The sequence below is a fragment of the Ranitomeya imitator genome, chromosome 2, assembly GCF_032444005.1.
Source record: "Ranitomeya imitator isolate aRanImi1 chromosome 2, aRanImi1.pri, whole genome shotgun sequence".
Taxonomy (NCBI): domain Eukaryota; kingdom Metazoa; phylum Chordata; class Amphibia; order Anura; family Dendrobatidae; genus Ranitomeya; species Ranitomeya imitator.
The window spans coordinates 486,345,727-486,370,437 of NC_091283.1; the positions used below are offsets into that span (position 1 = coordinate 486,345,727).

At 43.2% G+C, this 24,711-nt stretch overlaps 1 protein-coding gene across 1 annotated transcript in view; it reads right to left on the reverse strand.

Moving 5' to 3' along the window:
- MEIOC (meiosis specific with coiled-coil domain) overlaps positions 1 to 24,209 on the reverse strand; it is a 195,194-nt gene extending 170,985 nt beyond the window's left edge. Inside the window, exon 1 of the mRNA XM_069754881.1 lies at positions 24,082 to 24,209. Within this exon, the coding sequence (XP_069610982.1) occupies positions 24,082 to 24,209 (128 nt within the window). The remainder of the gene's footprint in view (positions 1 to 24,081) is intronic.
- Positions 24,210 to 24,711: the final 502 nt, after the last annotated feature.

A 24,711-nucleotide genomic window follows, 5' to 3' on the forward strand; every position in this document is an offset into this window, starting at 1 on the left:
TTGGACGTACTATCCCGTCCAAGGTCAGATAGGGGTTAAAGACACTTTTTGCGTCTCCACATTTTGAGAGCTATAATTTTTCCATATTTTGGTCCACAGAGTCATGTGAGGTCTCGTTTTTTGAGAGGACAAGTTGACGTTTTTATTGGTACCATTTTCGGGCATGTGACATTTTTTGATCGCTTTTTATTCCGATTTTTGTGAGGCAGAATGACCAGAAACAGGCTATTCACTAATTTTTTTATTTCTTCGCTGATGATGCTGTATGGCGGCTCTTTTTTTGCGGGACAAGATGACGTTTTCAGCGGTACCATGGTTATTTATATCCGTATTTTTGATCGCGTTATATCACTGTTTGTTCGGCAGTATGATAATAAAGCATTGTTTTTTGCCTCGGTTTTTTTGTTTTACGGTGATCACTGAAGGGGTTAACTAGTGGGACAGTTTTATAGGTTGGGTCTTTTTTTTTTTAGATAAAGAAATGTATTTATGGGAACAATATATATATTTTTTCTTTATTTAGGATTTTTTTTTTTTTTTTTTTTTTTTGCATATGTGAATATTTTTTTTTTTACTTTATAACATTGCCCCGGGGCACAGTGCAGAACACTGTGTCAGATCAGCGATCTGACAGGAACTGCAGGAGGCTTGCCGGCACCTGCTCTGAGCAGGCACTTGCAAGCCACCTCCCTGCAGGACCCGGAAGCAGCCCCGCGGCCATATTGGATCCTGGGCCTGCAGGGAGGAGGAGGTAGGAGACCCTCGGAGCAATGCGATAACATCGCGCTGCTCCGAGGGTTTCAGGGAAGCACGCAGGGAGCCCCCTCCCTGCGCGATGCTTCCTTTTACCGCCGGAACACTGCGATCATCTTTGATCACAGTGTGCCGGGGGTTAATATGCCAGGAGCGGTCCGTGACCGCTCCTGGCACATAGTGCCGGTTGTCAGCTGCGATCGTCAGCTGACACCCGGCCACGCTCCTCCCGTGAGAACGGCTGATCGCATATGACGTACTATCCCGTCACTGGGAATTAAGTCCCAGTCACCTCGACGGGATAGTACATCATATGGGATTAAGGGGTTAATACTGTAGTTTTAGTGAAGAAAGTACAATCAATACTTGCGTTTTTACAAGAAACCAAGACTGGGAGAAGGGTAATGCGACATATCTTTAAATCTCATCAAAAACACTAATGAAGTATTTAAAAGGAATAGGTAATTAGAAATGAGCTGTTGAGAGTGCCTTTGAAATCCTTGTCTCAAAATTGCGCATTTTAGGGACAGCCATCAATCTAAAAATTGAGACAGTCGATGAGGTGGTCAACGCATGTGTGGTTCTGCTCAACTATATAATGGCTAAAGAGTCACCCAACACTGAAGTTGATCAACCTGTTTGTAACCCATTGCCAGATTACCATGCTCACCCTCTCAGGACAACAGTTGAAGTTGCCCAAATGAAGGATACATTTGCGTTCTACTTCTGAGAGTGGACGTCTGTCCTGGCAAGATGACATGGTTTAGTGTTCTTGTAATGTTGTGTAATGTTATGTACCTGTAATTATTAAAATTTACTTTAATATCTAAAACATACAGCGATAAAATCCCTTCAAGAAATATTCCTGGATGAGGAACCACCTTCAGGCGCATGGTTCTTTTATGAACAATTAAAGAGCTTCATCCATACATTAGCAAAACAAACTAATATCGGTAGACCACTAACTCCGTTTGAGATGCTATGTATATCAACAAACCCTCTGGACCATACTGTCTCATTGCTATACAAAATCTTCCAGGAGGGAAGGACCTCACTAAAGGGTTATCCAACATTCTTCTGAAAATGGGAAATCGATCTGGGGAGATCTCTGTCACCTGAGGATAGAGCAAAAATCCTTTTCACGTTCAGGTCGTCATTGTGTACTGTGTCACAGGAGATGAGTTACAAAGTCCTGGTGAGGTGCTATAGGTGTCCTTCCATGGTACACGCTGTGTTCCCCACGACCCCTGATACTTGTTGGAGGTGACAGAAAGAGACAGGCTCCTACATGCACATTTGGTGGGATTGCCCTCCCATAAATGATTTGTGGATGGTTGTTTTTGAACTCCACAATAAATTGTCAATTTCACAGATTCACCCCACAGCAAGCTTAGCTGTATTGTCCCTATGTGACTTATCGATATCTAGGTTCAAGAAGGGCCTACCCAGACACTTTCTTAGTGCTGTTAGGAAATTAATCCCTCGATTCTGGAAGCAAGAGAAATTTCCTTTACGTGCCGAATTTGTGGCAGAACTCAATGATATTTACAGGATGGAACAAATGATAAGTCAGACCTCAGGAAATACCGATAAAACATACAACACATGGGCCCCCTGGATTGTATATAGGGAGACATCTGAATTAGATCATTGGTTTTCAAGAACCTGACGATTCACATATCGGAACGTACCCAGTTTGCTTTGTCAATTTGTCGCTCAGACGTTGGAGAGATGAGACGGCCACATTCCCCTCCATACATATCCCACCTCCCCTCTTAATTTTCATCCCTCCCCCTTCCTTTCTTTTGCTATACTTTCTCTGTTTGTCCTCTTTCGTATCTAGATTCAATTTTCTCATCTTTTTTGAATATTTATCACGATACCAATAAAAGGTGTTATTAACCCCTTAGCGACCGCCGATACGCCTTTTAACGGCGGCCGCAAAGGGTACTTAAACCACAGCGCCGTTAATTAACGGCGCTGTGGAAAAAGTCCATAGCGCCCCCCAGAGGCCGATTTTCTCCGGGGTCTCGGCTGCCGGGGGTAGCCGAGACCCCAGAGAATATGATTCGGGGGGTTTTTAACCCACCCCGCGTTTGCGATCGCTGGTAATTAACCGTTTACCGGCGATCGCAAAAAAAAAAAAAAGCGATCTCTTTAATTTCTCTGTCCTCCGATGTGATCGCACATCGGAGGACAGAGAAAAGGGGTCCCAGGTGGCCCCCCAATACTCACCTAGCTCCCCCGATGCTCCTCGTGTCTCCCGGTGGGCGCCGCCATCTTCCCGGCACTTCCCGGCACCGGGAGAATCTTTGGGGTCTCGGCTTTCGGGGGTAGCCGAGACCCCAAAGAGCATGATCGGGGTCGGTATTACCGACCCCTGTTTTGCGATCGCCGGTAACTAACTGTTTACCGGCGACCGCAAAAAAAAAAAAAAAAGTAAAGTGTAATTCTCTGTCCTCTGATGTGATCGCACATCAGAGGACAGAGAAATAGGGGGATTCGGGGACCCTAGCATACTCACCTAGGTCCCTGGATCCTCTTGCTGCTCCTCCTGGCCGCCGGCAGAAGAACATGGCGGACGCATGTCCAGTGCGCCCACCATCTGTCTCCATCTGCCGGCCGGCAGGAGAACAGCAGTTGGGGCTAAAATTAGGGTTAGGGGTAGGGTTAGGGGTAGGGCTAGGGGTAGGGTTAGGGCTAGGGTTGGGGCTAAATTTAGGGCTAGGGTTGGGGCTAAATTTAGGGTTAGGGTTGGGGCTAAATTTAGGGTTAGGGTTGGGGCTAAATTTAGGGTTAGGCTTCTTTCACACTTACGTCGGTACGGGGCCGTCGCAATGCGTCGGCCCGACATACCGACGCACGTTGTGAAAATTGTGCACAACATGGGCAGCAGCTGTAGTTTTTCAACGCATCCGCTGCCCAATCTATGTCCTGGGGAGGAGGGGGCGGAGTTACGGCCACGCATGCGCGGTCAGAAATGGCGGATGCGACGTACAAAAGAACGTTTCATTGAACTTTTTTTGTGCCGACGCTCCGCCAAAACACAACTGATCCAGTGCACGACGGACGCGACGTGTGGCCATCCGTCACGATCCGTCGGCAATACAAGTCTATGGGCAAAAAACGCATCCTGCGGGCACATTTGCAGGATCCGCTTCTTGTCCAAAACGACGGATTGCGACGGAATGCCAAACGACGCAAGTGTGAAAGTAGCCTTAGGGCTAGGGTTAGGGTTGGGGTTGGGGCTAAAGTTAGGGTTAGAGCTGGGATTAGGGTTAGGGTTTGGATTAGGGTAAGGTATTAGGGTTAGGGTTGGCATTAGGGTTACGCTTGGGATTAGGGTTAGGTTTGGGATTAGGGTTAAGGTTAGGGTTGTGATTAGGGGTGTATTGGGATTAGGGTTAGGTTTGAGGCTAGGGTTGAGATTAGGATTAGGGGTGTGTTGGATTTAGGGTTTTGATTAGGGTTATGGTTAGGGTTGACATTAGGGTTGTTTTGGGGTAAGGGTTGTGATTATGGTTAGGGTTAGTGATTAGGATTATGGATCAGGTTGGGATTAGGGTTAGGGGTGTGTTGGGGTTAGGGCTGGAGCTAGAATTGGGGGGTTTCCACTGTTTAGGTACATCAGGGGGTCTCCAAACACGACAGCCAATTTTGCGCTCAAAAAGTCAAATGGTGCTCCCTCCCTTCTGAGCTCTGCCATGCGCCCAAACAGTGGTTTACCCCCACATATGGCGCATCAGCGTACTCGGGATAAATTGGACAACAACTATTGCAGTCCAATTTCTCCTGTTACCCTTGTGAAAATAAAAACTTGGGGGCTACAATATCTTTTTTGTGGAAAAAAAAATATTTTTTATTTTCACGACTCTGCATTCTAAACTTCTGTGAAGCACTTGGGCATTCAAAGTTCTCACCACACATCTATATAAGTTCCTTGGGGGTCTAGTTTCCAAAATGGGGTCACTTGTGGAGGGTTTCTACTGGTTAGGTACATCAGGGGCTCTGCAAACGCAACATAATACCCGCAGACCATTCTATCAAAGTCTGCATTCCAAAACGGCGCTCCTTCCTTCCGAGCTCTGCCGTGCGCCCAAACAGTGGTTTACCCCCACATATGGGGTACCAGCATACTCAGGACAAATTGGACAACAACTTTTGGGGTCCAATTTCTCTTGTTACCCTTGTGAAAATAAAAATTTGGTGGCTAAAAAATCTTTTTTGTGGAAAAAAAATTTTTTTTTTATTTTCACGGCTCTGCATTATAAACTTCTGTGAAGCACTTGGGCATTCAAGGTTCTCACCACACATCTAGATAAGTTCCATGGGGGGTCTAGTTTCCAAAATGGGGTCACTTGTGGGGGATTTCTACTGTTTAGGCACATCAGGGGCTCTCCAAACGCGACATGGCGTCCGATCTCAATTCCAGCCAATTCTACATTAAAAAAGTAAAACGGCACTCTTTCTCTTCCAAGCTCTGCGGTGCACCCAAACAGTGGTTTACCCCCACATATTGGGTATCGACGTACTCAGGAGAAATCGAACAACAACTTTAGTGGTCTAATTTCTCCTGTTACCCTTGTGAAAATAAAAATTTGTGGGCAAAAAGATCATTTTTGTAGAAAAAATGCAAATTTTTTTTTTCACGGCTCTACGTTATAAACTTCTGTGAAGCACTTGGGGGTTCAAAGTGCTCACCACACATCTAGATAAGTTCCTTAAGGGGTCTAGTTTCCAAAATGGTGTCACTTGTGGGGAGTTTCCACTGTTTAGGCACATCAGGGGCTCTCTAAACGTGACATGGCGTCCGATCTCAATTCCAGCCAATTCTGCATTGAAAAAGTCAAACGGCGCTCCTTCACTTCTAAGTTCTGCGGTGCGCCCTAACAGTGGTTTACCCCCACATATGGGGTATTGGCGTATTCAGGAGAAATTGCATAACAAAATTTTTGGTTACATTTCTGTTTTTACACTTGTGAAAATAAAAAAAATGGTTCTGAATTAAGATGTTTGCAAAAAAAAGTTAAATGTTCATTTTTTCCTTCCACATTGTTTCAGTTCCTGTGAAGCACGTAAAGGGTTAATAAACTTCTTGAATGTGGTTTTGAGAACGTTGAGGGGTGTAGTTTTTAGAATGGTGTCACACTTCATTATTTTCTATCATATAGACCCCTCAAAATGACTTCAAATGTGATGTGGTCCCTAAAAAAAAATGGTGTTGTAAAAATGAGAAATTGCTGGTCAACTTTTAACCCTTATAACTCCCTAACAAAAAAATATTTTGTTTCCAAAATTGTGCTGATGTAAAGTAGACATGTGGGAAATGTTATTTATTAACTATTTTTCGTGACATATCTCTCTGATTTAAGGGCATAAAAATACAAAGTTTGAAAATTGCAAAATTTTAAAAATTTTCGCCATATTTCCGTTTTTTTCATAAATAATCGCAAGTAATATCGAAGAAATGTTACCACTAACATGAAGTACAATATGTCACGAAAAGAATCTGAGAATCAGCGGGATCCGTTGAAGCGTTCCAGAGTTATAACCTCATAAAGTGACAGTGGTCAGAATTGCAAAAATTGGCTCGGTCATTAAGTACCAAATTGGCTCTGTCACTAAGGGGTTAAATATCTTTATTGTTCTTTTAATATTAATATATTACAGTGTTATCATAACCAGCAACATTATTTGACAGCATACAAACATATGCAGACCTGTGGAGAAGCTGTATTGTAATACTCGACTAGTTTGTAACATTACTTGGTAATTTGCTGACTTATCTGACTGTACTCCTGTACATTATATTTCAATAAACTTAATTTATACAAAATTTACTTTAACCCCTTCATGACCTGGCCGTTTTTTTGCAATTCTGACCAGTGTCCCTTTATGAGGTAATAAATCAGGAACGCTTGAACGAATCCTAGCGGTTCGGAGACTGTTCTTTCGTGACATATTGGGCTTCATGTTAGTGGTAAATTTAGGTTGATAATTTTTGTGTTTATTTGTGAAAAAAAATGGAAATTTGGCTAAAATTTAGAAAATTTCACAATTTTCAAATTTTTATTCTGTTAAACGAGAGAGTTATGTGACACAAAATAGTTAATAAATAACATTACCCACATATCTACTTTACATCAGCACAATTTTGGAAACAAATTTTTTTTCTTGCTAGGAAGTTATAAGGTTTAAAATTTGACCAGCAATTTCTCATTTTTACAGCAAAGTTTACAAAACCATTTTTTTAGGGACCACCTCACATTTGAAGTCAGTTTGAGGGGTCTATATGGCTGAAACTACCCAAAAGTGACACCATTCTAAAAACTGCACCCCTCAAGGTGCTCAAAACCACATTCAAGAAGTTTATTAACCCTTCAGGTGCTTCGCAGCAGCAGAAGCAAGATGGAAGGAAAAAATGAACATTTAACTTTTCAGTCACAAAAATGATCTTTTAGGAACAATTTTTTTATTTTCTCAAGGGTAAATAGAGAAACTGGTCCCCAAAAGTTATTGTACAATTTGTCCCGAGTACACCGATACCCCATATGTGGGAGAGAACCACTGTGTGGGCGCACGACAGGGCTCCCAACCCTAACCCCAACCCTAACCCCAACACACCCCTAACCATAACCCTAACCACAAGCCTAATCTTAACCCTATTTCCAACCCTAGCCCTAATTCCAATGCTAACTCTAATTCCAACCCTAACCCTAAGGCTATGTGCCCACGTTGCGGATTCGTGTGAGATTTTTCCGCACCATTTTTGAAAAATCCGCAGGTAAAAGGCACTGCGTTTTACCTGCGGATTTACCGCGGATTTCCAGTGTTTTTTGTGCGGATTTCACCTGCGGATTCCTATTAAGGAACAGGTGTAAAACGCTGCGGAATCCACACAAAGAATTGACATGCTGCGGAAAATACAACGCATCGTTTCCGCGTGGTAATTTCCGCACCATGGGCACAGCAGTATTTGGTTTCCCACAGGTTTACATGGAACTGTAAACCTGATGGAAAACTGCTACGAATCCGCAGCGGATCCGCGGCCAATCCGCACCGTGTGCACATAGACTAATTCTAAGGGTATGTGCACACGCTGTGGAAAACGATGTGAAATCCGCAGAACCGCGATAAATCCGCAGCGGTTTTGCACTGCGGATTTATCAAATCCGCTGCAGAAAAATCCGCAGAGGACCAGAATGCGTGTGCACATAGCCTTACCCTAGCCCTAACCCTAGTTCTAACCCTAGTGGAAAAAAAAATATATATAGATATATTTTCTTTATTTTATTATTGTCCCTACCTATGGGGGTGATAAAGAGGGGGGGGGGGGCGGGGGGTTTCATTTACTTTTTTTTTATTTTGATCACTGTGATAGGTTTTATCACAGTGATCAAAATGTACCTGGAACGAATCTGGAATCCATGGAAAAGACAGACGGACATCGGGAGGCTTGGTAAGTATGAGGGGGGGAGCACGAAGGGGTGGATCAGAGCACGGGGGAAGGGAGTGTGGATAAGAGCACGGTGGGTTGGATCGGAGAACGGAGGTGGATCGGAGCACAGGGGGGTGGATTGGAGCACGGGGGAACGGACAGGAGGATGTGGGGAGCGGACAGGTTTCCGCAGGGGAGGGGAGCGTAACCACAGAACGGAGGACTGGGGAGGAGATCGGTGGCGGTGGGGGGCAGATCAATGTTTCCAGCCATGGCCGATGATATTGCAGCATCGGCCATTGCTGGATTGTAATATTTCACCACTTTTCACAGGTGAAATATTACAAATTGCTCTGATTGGCTGTTGCACTTTGAATAGCCAATCAGAGCGATCGTAGCTACGTGGGGGCAAAGCCACCCCCCCTGGGCTAAAGTACCACTCCCCCTGTCCCTGCAGATCGGGTGAAATTGGAGTTAACCGTTTCACCCGATCTGCAGGGACGCAATCATTCTGTGACACAGCATATGCGTCACAGGTCGGATTGGCACCGACTTTCATGACGCATATGCTGTGTCACAGGTCGGGAAGGGGTTAATGTTTGCTTACAATAAAAAACCTCTAGTTAAAAACCTGATCCAAGTGCTTTCTACTGTATATTACCCAAATTTTCTTTAAAAGTTTAATAAGGTGATCAACGGTTTACAACTACATTTTTTACATAATCCACACGCTGGGATTGGATTATAACTAAATTGGGTTATGTAACCCATGCTTTACACTACACCTGTACTCTCTGAGGTCAGTGCTATGGTAAGTGACATTGGATTAGCTCAATCGTGTCTTCAGTCTGCATTTCTATATATTAATGCAGACTGAAGAGATGATGGAGCTAAGCCACCTCATATCTTTAGTCACCTGCCCGTGTGACAGAACTATTGCACTCAGTATGCAGAAAAAAATGCATCCTGATTGCTCTATTTTTCACACTTGGGCAGGTGAGCATTTTTGACCCCTGACTTTTTTTGCTGTATTTATATATTTTTTTTGAGGATTTTCTGTACTCTTTGTGTTTTTGCAAACTCATAGCTCAATTACACACACAAGAAGCAAAGCTGCAGTGTAAAGCAAATAATAAGAGAGGCTGTAGATTGCGTGTCATGGAGTTATGAGGTGGCAAAACCACAGTGTGTGTACACGGCAAAATGTGTGTTGCCGGCGACGAAATAGACAAAGATCAGGCAGTGACAGAAGGAAAACAACACAAATTTAATTACAAAAAAATTACCTTTTAAGAACCAATGAGGGGTAAATGTTATGGACCTGGGGGGGTGGAGCTGGGAGGATTGGCTACGGGTGGACGATGAAGGGGTTCCAGGGGAAGGGGTAACTAAACTTGTGGGGTCTGGGAGGTCAAGCATGGAAGTAGACACATTAGGAGTGGAAGCATGGGACGGGAGTGACACATTGGAAGGGAAAGAAAAACTGGACAACAAAGACACATTAGGACCTGAGGGTGTAGGTAGCTCGACACTTCTGCTGCATTTAACCCCTTTACCCCCAAGGGTGGTTTGCACGTTAATGACCGGGTCAATTTTTACAATTCTGACCACTGTCCCTTTATGAGGTTATAACTCTGGAACGCTTCAATGGATCCTGGTGATTCTGACATTGTTTTCTCGTGACATATTGTACTTCATGACAATGGTAAAAATTCTTTGACAGTACCTGCGTTTATTTGTGAAAAAAACGGAAATTTGGCGAAAATTATGAAAATTTCGCAATTTTCCAACTTTTAATTTTTATGCAATTAAATCACAGAGATATGTCACACAAAATACTTAATAAGTAACATTTCCCACATGTCTACTTTACATCAGCACAATTTTGGAACCAAAATTTTTTTTTTGTTAGGGAGTTATAAGGGTTAAAAGTTGACCAGCAATTTCTCATTTCTACAACACCATTTTATTTTAGGGACCACATCTCATTTGAAGTCATTTTGAGGGGTCTATATGATAGAAAATACTCAAGTGTGACACCATTCTAAAAACTACACCCCTCAAGGTGCTCAAAACCATATTCAAGAAGTTTATTAACCCTTCTGGTGCTTCACAGGAATTTTTTGAATGTTTAAATAAAAATGAACATTTCACTTTTTTCACAAAACATTTAATTCAGCTCCAATTTGTTTTATTTTACCAAGGGTAACAGGAGAAAATGGACCCCAAACATTGTTGTACAATTTCTCCTGGGTATGCCAATACCCCACATGTGGGGGTAAACCACTGTTTGGGCGCATGGCAGAGCTCGGAAGGGAAGGAGCGCCGTTTGACTTTTCAATGCAAAATTGACAGGAATTGAGATGGGACGCCATGTTGCGTTTGAAGAGCCACTAATGTGCCTAAACATTGAAACCCCCCACAAGTGACACCATTTTGGAAAGTAGACCCCCTAAGGAACTTATCTAGAGGTGTGGTGAGCACTTTGACCCACCAAGTGCTTCACAGAAGTTTATAATGCAGAGCCGTAAAAATAAAACAAAATTTTTTTCCCACAAAAATTATTTTTTTAGCCCCAAGTTATGTATTTTCCTGAGGGTAACAGGAGAAATTGGACCCCAAAATTTGTTGCCCAATTTGTCCTGAGTGCGATGATACACCATATGTGGGGGGAACCACTGTTTGGGCACATGGGAGGGCTCAGAAGGGAAGGAGTGCCATTTGAATGCAGACTTAGATGGAATGGTCTGCAGGTGTCACATTGCGTTTGCAGAGCCCCTAATGTACCTAAACAGTAGAAACCCCCCACAAGTGACACCATTTTGGAAAGTAGACCCCCTTAGGAACTTATCTAGATGTGTGCTGAGCGCTTTGACCCACCAAGGGCTTCACAGAAGTTTATAATGGAGAGCCGTAAAAATAAAACAAAAATTTTTTCCCACAAAAATTATTTTTTAGCCCCCAGTTTTGTATTTTCCCGAGGGCAACAGGAGAAATTCGACCCCACAATTTGTTGTCTAATTTATCCTGAGTGCGCTGATACCCCATATGTGGGGGGGAACCACTGTTTGGGCGCATGGGAGGGCTCGGAAGGGAAGGAGCTCCATTTGGAATGAGGACTTAGATGGAATGGTCTGCAGGTGTCACATTGCATTTGCAGATCCCCTAATGTACCTAAACAGTAGAAACCTCCCACAAGTGACACCATTTTGGAAACTAGACCCCCTAAGGAACTCATCTAGATGTGTTGTGATAGCTTTGAACCCCCAAGTGTTTCACTACAGTTTGTAACGCAGAGCCGTGAAAATTAAAAAAAAAAATCTTTCCCCCCCCCCCCCCCCCCAAAATTATTTTTTAGCCCCAGTTTTGTATTTTCCCGAGGGTAAGAGGAGAAATTCGACCCCAAAAGTTGTTGTCCAATTTGTCCTGAGTACGCTGATACCCCGTATGTTGGGGGAAACCACCGTTTGAGCGCATGGCAGAGCTCGGAAGGGAAGGAGCGCCATTTGGAATGCAGACTTAGATGGAATGGTCTGCAGACGTCACATTGCGTTTGCAGAACCCCTAATGTACCTAAACAGTAGAAACCCCCCACAAGTGACCCCATATTGGAAACTAGACCCCCCAGGGAACTAATCTAGATGTGTTGAGAACTTTGAACCCCCAAGTGTTTCACTACAGTTTATAACGCAGAGCCGTGAAAATAAAAAAATCTTTTTTTTTTTCCCACAAAAAATATGTTTTAGCCCCGAGTTTTGTATTTTCCCAAGGGTAACAGGAGAAATTGGACCCCAAAAGTTGTTGTCCTATTTGTCCTGAGTACGCTGATACCCCATATGTTGGGGTAAACCCCTGTTTGGGCACACGGGAGAGCTCGGAAGGGAAGAAGCACTGTTTTACTTTTTCAACGCAGAATTGGCAGGAATTGAGATCGGACGCCATGTCGCGTTTGGAGAGCCCCTGATGTGCCTAAACAGTGGAAACCTCCCAATTATAACTGACACCCTAATCCAAACACACCCCTAACCCTAATTCCAACGATAACCCTAACCACACCTCTAACCCTGACACACCCCTAACCCTAATCCCAACCCTATTCCCAACCGTAAATTTAATCTAAACCCTAACTGTAACTTTAGTCCCAACCCAAACTGTAGCCCTAGCCCTAACCCTAGCCCTAACCCTAACCCTAGCCCTAATGGGAAAATGGAAATAAATACATTTTTTTAATTTTTCCCTAACTAAGGGGGTGATGAAGGGGGGTTTGTTTTACTTTTATAGCGGGTTTTTTAGCGGATTTTTATGATTGGCAGCCGTCACACACTGAAAGACGCTTTTTATTGCAAAAAATATTTTTTGCGTTACCACATTTTGAGAGCTATAATTTTTCTATATTTTGGTCCACAGAGTCATGTGAGGTCTTGTTTTTTGCGGGACGAGTTGACGTTTTTATTGGTAACATTTTCGGGCACGTGACATTTTTTGATCGCTTTTTATTCCGATTTTTGTGAAGCAGAATGACCAAAAACCAGCTATTCATGAATTTCTTTTGGGGAAGGCGTTTATACCGTTCCGCGTTTGGTAAAATTGATAAAGCAGTTTTATTCTTCGGGTCAGTACGATTACAGCAACACCTCATTTATATCATTTTTTTATGTTTTGGCGCTTTTATACGATAAAAACTATTTTATAGAAAAAATAATTATTTTGGCATCGTTTTATTCTCAGGACTATAACTTTTTTATTTTTTGCTGATGATGCTGTATGGCGGCTCGTTTTTTGCGGGACAATATGACGTTTTCAGCGGTACCATTGTTATTTATATCTGTCTTTTTGATCGCGTGTTATTCCACTTTTTGTTCGGCGGTATGATAATAAAGCGTTGTTTTTTGCCTCTTTTTTTTTTCTTACGGTGTTTACTGAAGGGGTTAACTAGTGGGCCAGTTTTATAGGTCGGGCCGTTACGGACGCGGCGATACTAAATATGTGTACTTTTATTGTTTTTTTTTTTTATTTAGATAAAGAAATGTATTTATGGGAAAAAATATATTTTTTTTTTTTCATTATTTTGGAATATTTTTTTTTTATTTTTTTTTTTTTACACATTTGAAAATTTTTTTTTTTACTTTGTCCCAGGGGGGGAAATCACAGATCAGTGATCTGACAGTTTGCACAGCACTGTCAGATCACTGATCTGACATGCAGCGCTGCAGGCTTCACAGTGCCTGCTCTGAGCAGGCTCTGTGAAGCCACCTCCCTCCCTGCAGGACCCGGATCCGCGGCCATCTTGGATCCGAGGCTCGAGCAGGGAGGGAGGGAGGTAAGACCCTCGCAGCAATGCGATCACATCGCGTTGCTGCGGGGGGCTCAGGGAAGCCCGCAGGGAGCCCCCTCCCTGCGCGGTGCTTCCCTGCACCACCGGCACATCGCGATCATCTTTGATCGCGGTGTGCCAGGGGTTAATGTGCCGATGGCGGTCCGTGACCGCTCCTGGCACATAGTGCCGGATGTCAGCTGCGATAGGCAGCTGACACCCGGCCGCGATCGGCGGCGCTCCCCCCGTGAGCACCGCCGATCGCGCTGGACGTACTATCCCGTCCATGGTCATAGGGGCCCACCCCACATGGACGGGATAGTACGTCCGATGTCAGAAAGGGGTTAATCCTTTTGCCTTTCTGGGCAGTTTTATGCGACATACTTTTTTGTCTGCGACGCAACGCACGCAAAACCGCATGCAAAACGCAGCAAAACGCTGCGTTTTGTGACGCATGCGTTCATTTTTATAGCGCAAAAAAATGCAACAAGCTGCGTCCTCTGCGCCCTGACGCTTGCGCCCAAAAAACGCATGCATCACAAAACGTATGTCCATGCGCCCCCCATGTTAAATATAGGGGCGCATGGGTCGCCGCGGTTGCGCCTGACGCACCGCAAATGTGAACGTAGCCTTAGTGCAATTAACAGGGACGATATCCTGAGACATAAAAATACGCAAAGAAAATGGGAGACGTTTATTAGGATCCTGGATAGGGCCTGTGCACACAATATACAGGTCCTTCTCAAAAAATTAGCATATAGTGTTAAATTTCATTATTTACCATAATGTAATGATTACAATTAAACTTTCATATATTATAGATTCATTATCCACCAACTGAAATTTGTCAGGTCTTTTATTGTTTTAATACTGATGATTTTGGCATACAACTCCTGATAACCCAAAAAACCTGTCTCAATAAATTAGCATATTTCACCCATCCAATCAAATAAAAGTGTTTTTTAATAACAAACAAAAAAACCATCAAATAATAATGTTCACTTATGCACTCAATACTTGGTCGGGAATCCTTTGGCAGAAATGACTGCTTCAATGCGGCGTGGCATGGAGGCAATCAGCCTGTGACACTGCTGAGATGTTATGGAGGCCCAGGATGCTTCAATAGCGGCCTTAAGCTCATCCAGAGTGTTGGGTCTTGCGTCTCTCAACTTTCTCTTCACAATATCCCACAGATTCTCTATGGGGTTCAGGTCAGGAGAGTTGGCAGGCCAATTGAGCACAGTAATACCATGGTCAGTAAACCATTTACCAGTGGTTTTGGCACTGTGAGCAGGTGCCAGGTCGTGCTGAAAAATGAAATCTTCATCTCCATAAAGCATTTCAGCCGATGGAAGCATGAAGTGCTCCAAAATCTCCTGATAGCTAGCTGCATTGACCCTGCCCTTGATGAAACACAGTGGACCAACACCAGCAGCTGACATGGCACCCCACACCATCACTGACTGTGGGTACTTGACACTGGACTTCAGGCATTTTGGCATTTCCTTCTCCCCAGTCTTCCTCCAGACTCTGGCACCTTGATTTCCGAATGACATGCAAAATTTGCTTTCATCAGAAAAAAGTACTTGGGACCACTTAGCAACAGTCCAGTGCTGCTTCTCTGTAGCCCAGGTCAGGCGCCTCTGCCGCTGTTTATGGTTCAAAAGTGGCTTTACCTGGGGAATGCGGCACCTGTAGCCCATTTCCTGCACACGCCTGTGCACGGTGGCTCTGGATGTTTCCACACCAGACTCAGTCCACTGCTTCCTCAGGTTCCCCAAGGTCTGGAATCGGTCCTTCTCCACAATCTTCCTCAGGGTCCGGTCTCCTCTTCTCGTTGTACAGCGTTTTCTGCCACATTGTTTCCTTCCAACAGACTTACCATTGAGGTGCCTTGATACAGCACTCTGGGAACAGCCTATTTGTTGAGAAATTTCTTTCTGGGTCTTACCCTCTTGCTTGAGGGTGTCAATGATGGCCTTCTTGACATCTGTCAGGTCGCTAGTCTTACCCATGATGGGGGTTTTGAGTAATGAACCAGGCAGGGAGTTTATAAAAGCCTCAGGTATCTTTTGCATGTGTTTAGAGTTAATTAGTTGATTCAGAAGATTAGGGTAATAGGTCGTTTAGAGAACCTTTTCTTGATATGCTAATTTATTGAGACAGGTTTTTTGGGTTATCAGGAGTTGAATGCCAAAATCATCAGTATTAAAACAATAAAAGACCTGACAAATTTCAGTTGGTGGATAATGAATCTATAATATATGAAAGATTAATTGTAATCATTACATTATGGTAAATAATGAAATTTAACACTATATGCTAATTTTTTGAGAAGGACCTGTATACCGTATGGGAATAAACATACTAGAAATAGGAGGAAACCAATACGGCTAAATAGAGCGGCAATGGGCGCAATAAGTGACAAAAAGAAAGCATTTAGAGAATTAAAGGAAGTAGGGAGTGATGAGGCATTAAATAAAAAAAAAAAATAAATAAATTCTGTAAAAAGCAAATCAAGGCAGCAGAGATTGAGACAGAGAGATTCATTGCTAGAGAGAGTAAAAATGATCCCAAAATATTCTTTAACTATGTAAATAGTAAGAAACTAAAAGTGATAGTGTTGGACCCCTTAAAAATAGTCTGGGTGAAATGGTGGATGAGGAGGAGGAAAAAGCCAATATGCTAAATGACTTTTTTTCATCAGTATTTACACGAGAAAGTTCCATGGCAGACAATATGATCAGAGATAACAAAAATTGCCCATTAAGTGTCACCTGTTTAACCCAGCAGGAAGTACGGCGGCGTCTAAAAATCACTAAAATTGACAAATCTCCGGGCCCGGATGGGATACCATTATTTTTAATCTTTAAAGACTCCATAATAACAGGGTCTGTACCACAGGACTGGCGTATAGCAAATGTGGTGCCAATATTCAAAAAGGGGACAAAAACTGAACTAGGAATTTATAGGCCAGTAAGCTTAACCTCTACTGTGGCTAAAATCCTGGAGGGCATTCTAAGGGATGCTAGCTATACTGGAGTATCTGAAGAGGAACAACCTCATGACCCAATACCAACATGGGTTTACTAGGGACCGTTCCTGTTCGACTAATCTCATCAATTTCTATGAAGAGGTAAGTTCCGGACTGGACCAAGGGAACCCAGTGGACGTACTGTATATGGACTTTTCAAAAGCTTTTGATACGGTGCCTCACAAAAGGTTGATACATAAAAGAGAATAATGAGGATAGAGGAAGATATGTGTAATGGGTTAAGAGCTGGCTCAGGGATAGGAAACAAAGGGTGGTTATTAAGGGAGCACACTCGGACTGGGTCGCGGTTAGCAGTGGGGTACCACAGGGGTCAGTATTGGGCCCTCTTCTTTTTAACATATTTATTAATGACCTTGTAGGGGGGAATACAGAGCAGAATTTCAATATTTGCAGATGACACTAAACTCTGCAGGGTAATCAATACAGAGAAGGACAATTTTATATTACAGGATTATCTATATAAACGAGAAGCTTAAGCTGATAAATGGCAAATGAGCTTTAATGGGGATAAATGTAAGGTCATGCACTTGGGTAGAAGTAATAAGATGTATAACTATGTGCTTAATTCTAAAACTCTGGGCAAAACCGTCAATGAAAAAGACCTGGGAGTATGGGTGGATGACAAACTCACATTTAGTGGCCAGTGTCAGGCAGCTGCTACAAAGGCAAATAAAATAATTAGATGGATTAAAAGAGGCATAGATGCTCATGAGGAGAACATAATTTTACCTCTATACAAGTCACTAGTTCGACCACACTTAGAATACTGTGTACAGTTCTGGTCTCAGGTGTGTAAGAAAGACGTAGCTGAACTAGAGCGGGTGCAGAGAAGAGCGACCAAGGTTATTAGAGGACTGGAGGGTCTGCAATAACAAGATAGTTTATTACACTTAGGGCTATTTAATTTGGAAAAACGAAGGTTAAGGGGTGATCTTATTTTATTGTATAAGAATATGAGGGGACAGTACAAAGACCTTTCTGATGATCTTTTTAATCATAGACGTGAGACGTGACAAGGGGGCATCCTCTACGTCTGGGGAAAGAAGGTTTAAGCATAATAACAGACGCAGATTCTTTACTGTAAGAGCAGTGAGACTATGGAACTCTCTGCCGTATGATGTTGTAATGAGTGATTCACTACTAAAATTTAAGAAACGGACTGGATGCCTTTCTTGAAAAGTATAATGTTACAGGTTATATATACTAGATTCCTTGAAAAGGCGTTGATCCAGTCTGATTGCCGTATGTGGAGTCGGGAAGGAATTTTTTTCCCCAATGTGGAGCTTACTCTTTGCCACGTGGGTTTTTTTTGCCTTCCTCTGGATCAACATGTTAGGGCATGTTAGGTTAGGCTATGGGTTGAACGAGATGAACTTAAAGTCTTCCTTCAACCTTAACCCCTTTCTGTCATTGGACGTACTATTCCGTCCATGAGGGGTGGGCCTTAATTCCCAAGGATGGAATAGTACTTCCAGCGCGATCGGCCGCGCTCATGGGGGGAGCGCGGCCGGGTGTCAGCTGCCTATCGCAGCTGACATCCGGCACTATGTGCCAGGAATGGTCACAGACCGCCCACAGCACATTAACCCCCGGCACACCGCGATCAAACATGATCACGGTGTGCCGGCGGTATAGGGAAGCATCGCGCAGGGAGGGTCTCCCTGCGGACTTCCCTGAGACCCCCGCAACAACGCGATGTGATCGCGTTGCTGCGAGGGTCTCTTACCATCCTCCCTGCAGCAGCCCCCGATCCAAAATGGCCGCGGCATCCGGGTCCTGCAGGGAGGGAGGTGGCTTACCAAGTGCCTGTTCAGAGCAGGCGCTTGGTAAGCCTGCAGCGCTGTAAGTCAGATCGCTGATCTGACAGAGTGCCCCCACTGGGACAAAGTAAAAAAGTCACACAAAAAATTTCCACATGTGTAAAAAAAAAAATAATCATTTCTAAATAAAAAGGAAAAAAAAATATTATTCCCATAAATACATTTCTTTATCTAAATAAAAAAAACAAACAATAAAAGTGCACATATTTAGTCCGAAACGACCCAACCTATAAAACTGTCCCACTAGTTAACCCTTTCAGTAAGCACCGTAAAAAAAAAAGAAAAAGAGGCAAAAAACAACACTTTATTATCATACCGCCAAACAAAAAGTGGAATAACACGCGATCAAAAAGACAGATATAAATAACCATGATACCGCTGAATACGTCATCTTGTCCTGCAAAAAAGGAGCCGCCATACAGCATTATCAGCAAAAAAAATAAAAAAGTTATAGTCCTCAGAATAAAGCGATGCAAAAATAATTCTTTCTTTATAAAATAGTTTTTATCGTATAAAAGCGCTAAAACATTTAAAAAAATGATATAAATGAGGTATCGCTGTAATCGTACTGACCCGAAGAATAAAACTGCTTTATCAATTTTGCCAAACGCGGAACGGTATAAACGCCTCCCCCAACAGAAATTCATGAATAGCTGGTTTTTGGTCATTCTGCCTCACAAAAAATAAATAAAAAGCGATCAAAAAATGTCACGTGCCCGAAAATGTTATCAATAAAAACGTCAACTCGTCTCGCAAAAAACAAGACCTCACATGACTCTGTTGACTCAAATATGGAAAAATTATAGCTCTCAAAATGTGGTAACGCAAAAAATATTTTTTGCAATAAAAAGCGTCTTTCAGTGTGTGACGGCTGCCAATCATAAAAATCCGCTAAAAAACCCGCTATAAAAGTAAATCAAATCCCCCTTCATCACCCCCTTAGTTAGGGAAAAATTAAAAAAAATGAATTTACAGTTAGGGCCAGAAATATTTGGACAGTGACACAATTTTCGCGAGTTGGGCTCTGCATGCCACCACATTGGATTTGAAATGAAACCTCTACAACAGAATTCAAGTGCAGATTGTAACGTTTAATTTGAAGGGTTGAACAAAAATATCTGATAGAAAATGTAGGAATTGTACACATTTCTTTACAAACACTCCACATTTTAGGAGGTCAAAAGTAATTGGACAAATAAACATAACCCAAACAAAATATTTTTATTTTCAATATTTTGTTGCAAATCCTTTGGAGGCAATCACTGCCTTAATTCTGGAACCCATGGACATCACCAAACGCTGGGTTTCCTCCTTCTTAATGCTTTGCCAGGCCTTTACAGCCGCAGCCTTCAGGTCTTGCTTGTTTGTGGGTCTTTCCGTCTTAAGTCTGGATTTGAGCAAGTGAAATGCATGCTCAATTGGGTTTAGATCTGGAGATTGACTTGGCCATTGCAGAATGTTCCACTTTTTGGCACTCATGAACTCCTGGGTAGCTTTGGATGTATGCTTGGGGTTCCAGTATGCTTGGGGTCATTGTCCATCTGTACTATGAAGCGCCGTCCAATCAACTTTGCAGCATTTGGCTGAATCTGGGCTGAAAGTATATCCCGGTACACTTCAGAATTCATCCGGCTACTCTTGTCTGCTCTTATGTCATCAATAAACACAAGTGACCCAGTGCCATTGAAAGCCATGCATGCCCATGCCATCACGTTGCCTCCACCATGTTTTACAGAGGATGTGGTAAGCCTTGGATCATGTGCCGTTCCCTTTCTTCTCCAAACTTTTTTCTTCCCATCATTCTGGTACAGGTTGATCTTGGTCTCATCTGTCCATAGAATACTTTTCCAGAACTGAGCTGGCTTCTTGAGGTGTTTTTCTGCAAATTTAACTCTGGCCTGTCTATTTTTGGTATTGATGAATGGTTTGCATCTAGATGTGAACCCTTTGTATTTACTGTCATGGAGTCTTCTCTTTATTGTTGACTTAGAGACAGATACACCTACTTCACTGAGAGTGTTCTGGACTTCAGTTGATGTTGTGAACGGGTTCTTCTTCACCAAATTAAGTATGCGGCGATCATCCACCACTGTTGTCATCCGTGGACGCCCAGGCCTTTTTGAGTTCCCAAGCTCACCAGTCAATTCCTTTTTTCTCAGAATGTACCCAACTGTTGATTTTGCTACTCCAAGCATGTCTGCTATCTCTCTGATGGATTTTTCTTTTTTTTCAGCCTCTGGATGTTCTGCTTCACCTCAATTGAGAGTTCCTTTGACCGCATGTTGTCTGCTCACAGCAACAGCTTCCAAATGCAAAACCACACACCTGGAATCCACCCCTGACCTTTTAACTACTTCATTGATTACAGGCTAACGAGGGAGACGCCTTCAGAGTTAATTGCAGCCCTTAGAGTCCATTGTCCAATTACTTTTGGTCCCTTGAAAAAGAGGACGCTATGCATTACAGAGCTATGATTCCTAAACCCTTTCTCCGATTTGGATGTGGAAACTATCATATTGCAGCTGGGAGTGTGCACTTTCAGCCCATATTATATATATAATTGTATTTCTGAACATGTTTTTGTAAACAGCTAAAATAACAAAACTTGTGTCACTGTCCAAATATTTCTGGCCCTAACTGTATTTCCATTTTCCCATTAGGGTTAGGGCTAGTGTTAGGGTTGGGGCTAGGGTTAAGGCTACAGTTAGGGTTAGGGCTAATGTTAGAGTTAGGATTACATTTACGGTTGGGAATAGGGTTGGGATTAGGGTTAGGGGTGTGTCTGGGTTAGAGGTGTGGTTAGGGTTACCATTGGGATTAGGGTTAGGGGTGTGTTTGGATTAGGGTTTCAGTTAGAATTGGGGGTTTCCACTGTTTAGGCACAACAGGAGCTCTCCAAACGCGACATGGCGTCCGATCTCAATGCCAGCCAATTCTGCGTTGAAAAAGTAAAACCGTGCTCCTTCCCTTCCGAGCTCTCCCGTGCGCCCAAATAGGGGTTTACCCCTACATATGGGGTATCAGCGTACTCAGGACAAATTGGACAACAACTTTTGTGGTCCAATTTCTCCTGTTACCCTTGGGAAAATACAAAACTGGGGGCTAAAAAATAATTTTTGATGGGAAAAAAAAAAGATTTTTTATTTTCACGGCTCTGCGTTATTAACTGTAGTGAAACACTTGGGGGCTCAAAGTTCTCACAACACATCTAGATAAGTTCCTTGGGGGGTCTAGTTTCCAATATGGGGTCACTTGTGGGGGGGGTTCTACTGTTTAGGTACATTAGGGGCTCTGCAAACCCAATGTGACGCCTGCAGACCAATCCATCCAAGTCTGCATTCCAAATGATGCTCCTTCCCTTCCGAGCTCTGCCATGTGCTCAAACGGTGGTTCTCCCCCCCCCCCCCAAATATCGGGTATCAGCGTACTCAGGACAAATTGGACAACAATATTTAGTGTCTAGTTTATCCTGTTACCCTTGGAAAAATACAAAACTGGGGGCTAAAAAATTATTTTTGTGGGAAAAAATGTTTGTTTTATTTTTACGGCTCTGCATTATAAACTTCTGTGAAGCCCTTGGTGGGTCAAAGTGCTCACCACACATCTAGATAAGTTCCTTAGGGGGTCTACTTTCCAAAATGGTGTCACTTGTGGGGGGTTTCAATGTTTAGGCACATCAGTGGCTCTCCAAATGCAACATGGCGTCCCATCTCAATTCCTGTCAATTTTGCCTTGAAAAGTCAAACGGCGCTCCTTCCCTTCCGAGCTCTCACATGCGCCCAAACAGTGGTTTACCCCCACATATGGGGTATCAGCGTACTCAAGACAAATTGTACAACAACTTTTGGGGTCCAATTTCTACTCTTACCCTTGGGAAAATAAAACAAATTGGAGCGGAAATACATTTTTTGTGAAAAAAAGTTAAATGTTCATTTTTATTTAAAGGGACTCTGTCACCTGAATTTGGAGGGAACAATCTTCAGCCATGGAGGCGGGGTTTTTGTGTTTTTAATTCACCCTTTCCTTACCCGCTGGCTGCATGCTGGCTGCAATATTGGATTGAAGTTCATTCTCTGTCCTCCATAGTACAGACCTGCGCAAGGCAAGATTGCACCTTGTGCAGGCATGTACTACGGAGGACAGAGAATGAACTTCAATCCAATATTGCAGCCAGCATGCAGCCAGCGGGTAAGGAAAGGGTGAATCAAAAACACAAAAACCCCGCCTCCATGGCTGAAGATTGTTCCCTCCAAATTCAGGTGACAGTGTCCCTTTAAACATTCCAAAAATTCCTGTGAAACATCTGAAGGGTTAATAAACTTCTTGAATGTGGTTTTGAGCACCTTGAGGGGTGCAGGTTTTAGAATGGTGTCACACTTGGGTATTTTCTATCATATAGACCCCTCAAAATGACTTCAAATGAGATGTGGTCCCTAAAAAAAAATGATGTTGTAAAAATGAGAAATTGCTGGTCAACTTTTAACCCTTATAACTCCGTAACAAAAAAAAATTTTGGTTCCAAAATTGTGCTGATGTAAAGTAGACATGTGGGAAATGTGGGAAATGTTACTTATTAAGTATTTTGTGTGACATATCTCTGTGATTTAATTGCATAAAAATTCAAAGTTGGAAAATTGCTAAATTTTCAAAATTTTCGCCAAATTTCAGTTTTTTTCACAAATAAACGAAGGTATTATCAAAGAAATTTTACCACTATCATGAAGTACAATGTCACGAGAAAACAATGTCAGAATCACTGGGATCCTTTGAAGCGTTCCAGAGTTATAACCTCAAAGGGACAGTGGTCAGAATTGTAAAAATTGGCCTGGTCATTAACGTGCAAACAACCCTTGGGGGTAAAGGGGTTAATAACTATGTTACTGATGTGGCGGTGGTCAGCCGTACAGGAGCAGGATTCAGCATGGTGGTGGTGGAGTGGATTTCAGGAGCACCCGGCATTGTGGTGGCAGTGTAGTGGCTGCAGCAGGACTGGGCATGGTGGTGGCCGTACAGTAGTATGCAGCACAACTCGGTATTTATGTTAAGTGTGTAATTCGTCGCACAGTAATACCACTAGTGGCTAGTGGAAGTACTGAGTCTGCTGCATACTTAACGTAAGCAGCATTGCAGGCCTGCATCATGTTGAGCTGCAATTCAGGCTTAAGGTGTGCCGACATGCCCTGTTCTATTAAAAAAATGGTGTGCTGGTCTCTGGAGGTCGGCTTCCAGACGGTTAAGGCGTTGGTTGACATCCTGGAAAAGTGTGTTAATATGGGTCAGACCACTTTCCAGTCTATCTCCCAGCGCCTTTAAGCCATTCTGGAAGACCGAGCTCACGTTAATAAACTCAGGCATGAGTGACCTGTCCGAGGCCTTCAGCCGCTGGCAGGAAGAGCCCCCCAAAAAAGGCAGAGGACTGGGACAGGGGAACACCTGAAGGACCAGCTGCCTGTTCTCCAGCCTGTGACGCCGACCCACTAGCGGCTTAGCTGGTGGATGGCTGGGACTGGTCCGTGGCAGATCGATGAGGGACTGCTCCAGAGGACGATCCAGGTTCGAGGGTGCTGCTACAGGTTCTGTGAAAAGAAAAGTAAAACATTACTACCAAAAAATAACAATTGTAAAAGCACCAACTACTGTGGAATAGAAAAATTCAGATTAGTGAATACACCACAATGGAATACAACACAAAAATACTTACATTCTCTGAGCAAGGACAAGCCTCAGGAAAGCCAGCAGCCGGTAGTACATGTATTTCCCTATCCTTGCTGCAGCACCACTGCGAACTTGGATCTCCTGTCTCAGGTCCTTGTTGAAGCGATCCTTCATTGAACGCCAAGGGGTTTTGACTTTGATCACTGTGAACAGCGAAAAAAAAATTGTTAAACAATGTACTTTAGGCGGGATCACGCAACCGTGTGTGATGTGAGAAACTCGTGTGTGATCTTGGCCTTCAGGTTCACTGCTGCATCAGACCCCACTAAAATACTTACGAAAAGCCTTTCTGACTCGTTACATGGCATTGTCCCAGTCATCCATCAGCGCTTGGGTCACCTCATTCCACAGCCGTCGAATCACCACAGCGTCCGAGTGCTGCAGCTCCCGGGTGTCCCACAAAGCAATTCGCTCCTGCACCAAGGTGATGAGGAGGTCGTTGGCTATAAAATCCTCCTACCGTTGTGGGACCTAGAAATGAAAAAAAAGACATTAATGTTGGAAAGATAAAACACTTCAAACAAAAACAGTCAAAAAGAAAAAAAAAGGCAAGAGTCCCCAAAACAGTCAAAAATAGATAAAAACAGTCAAGAATACTTACATGCCGTCTTGCCAC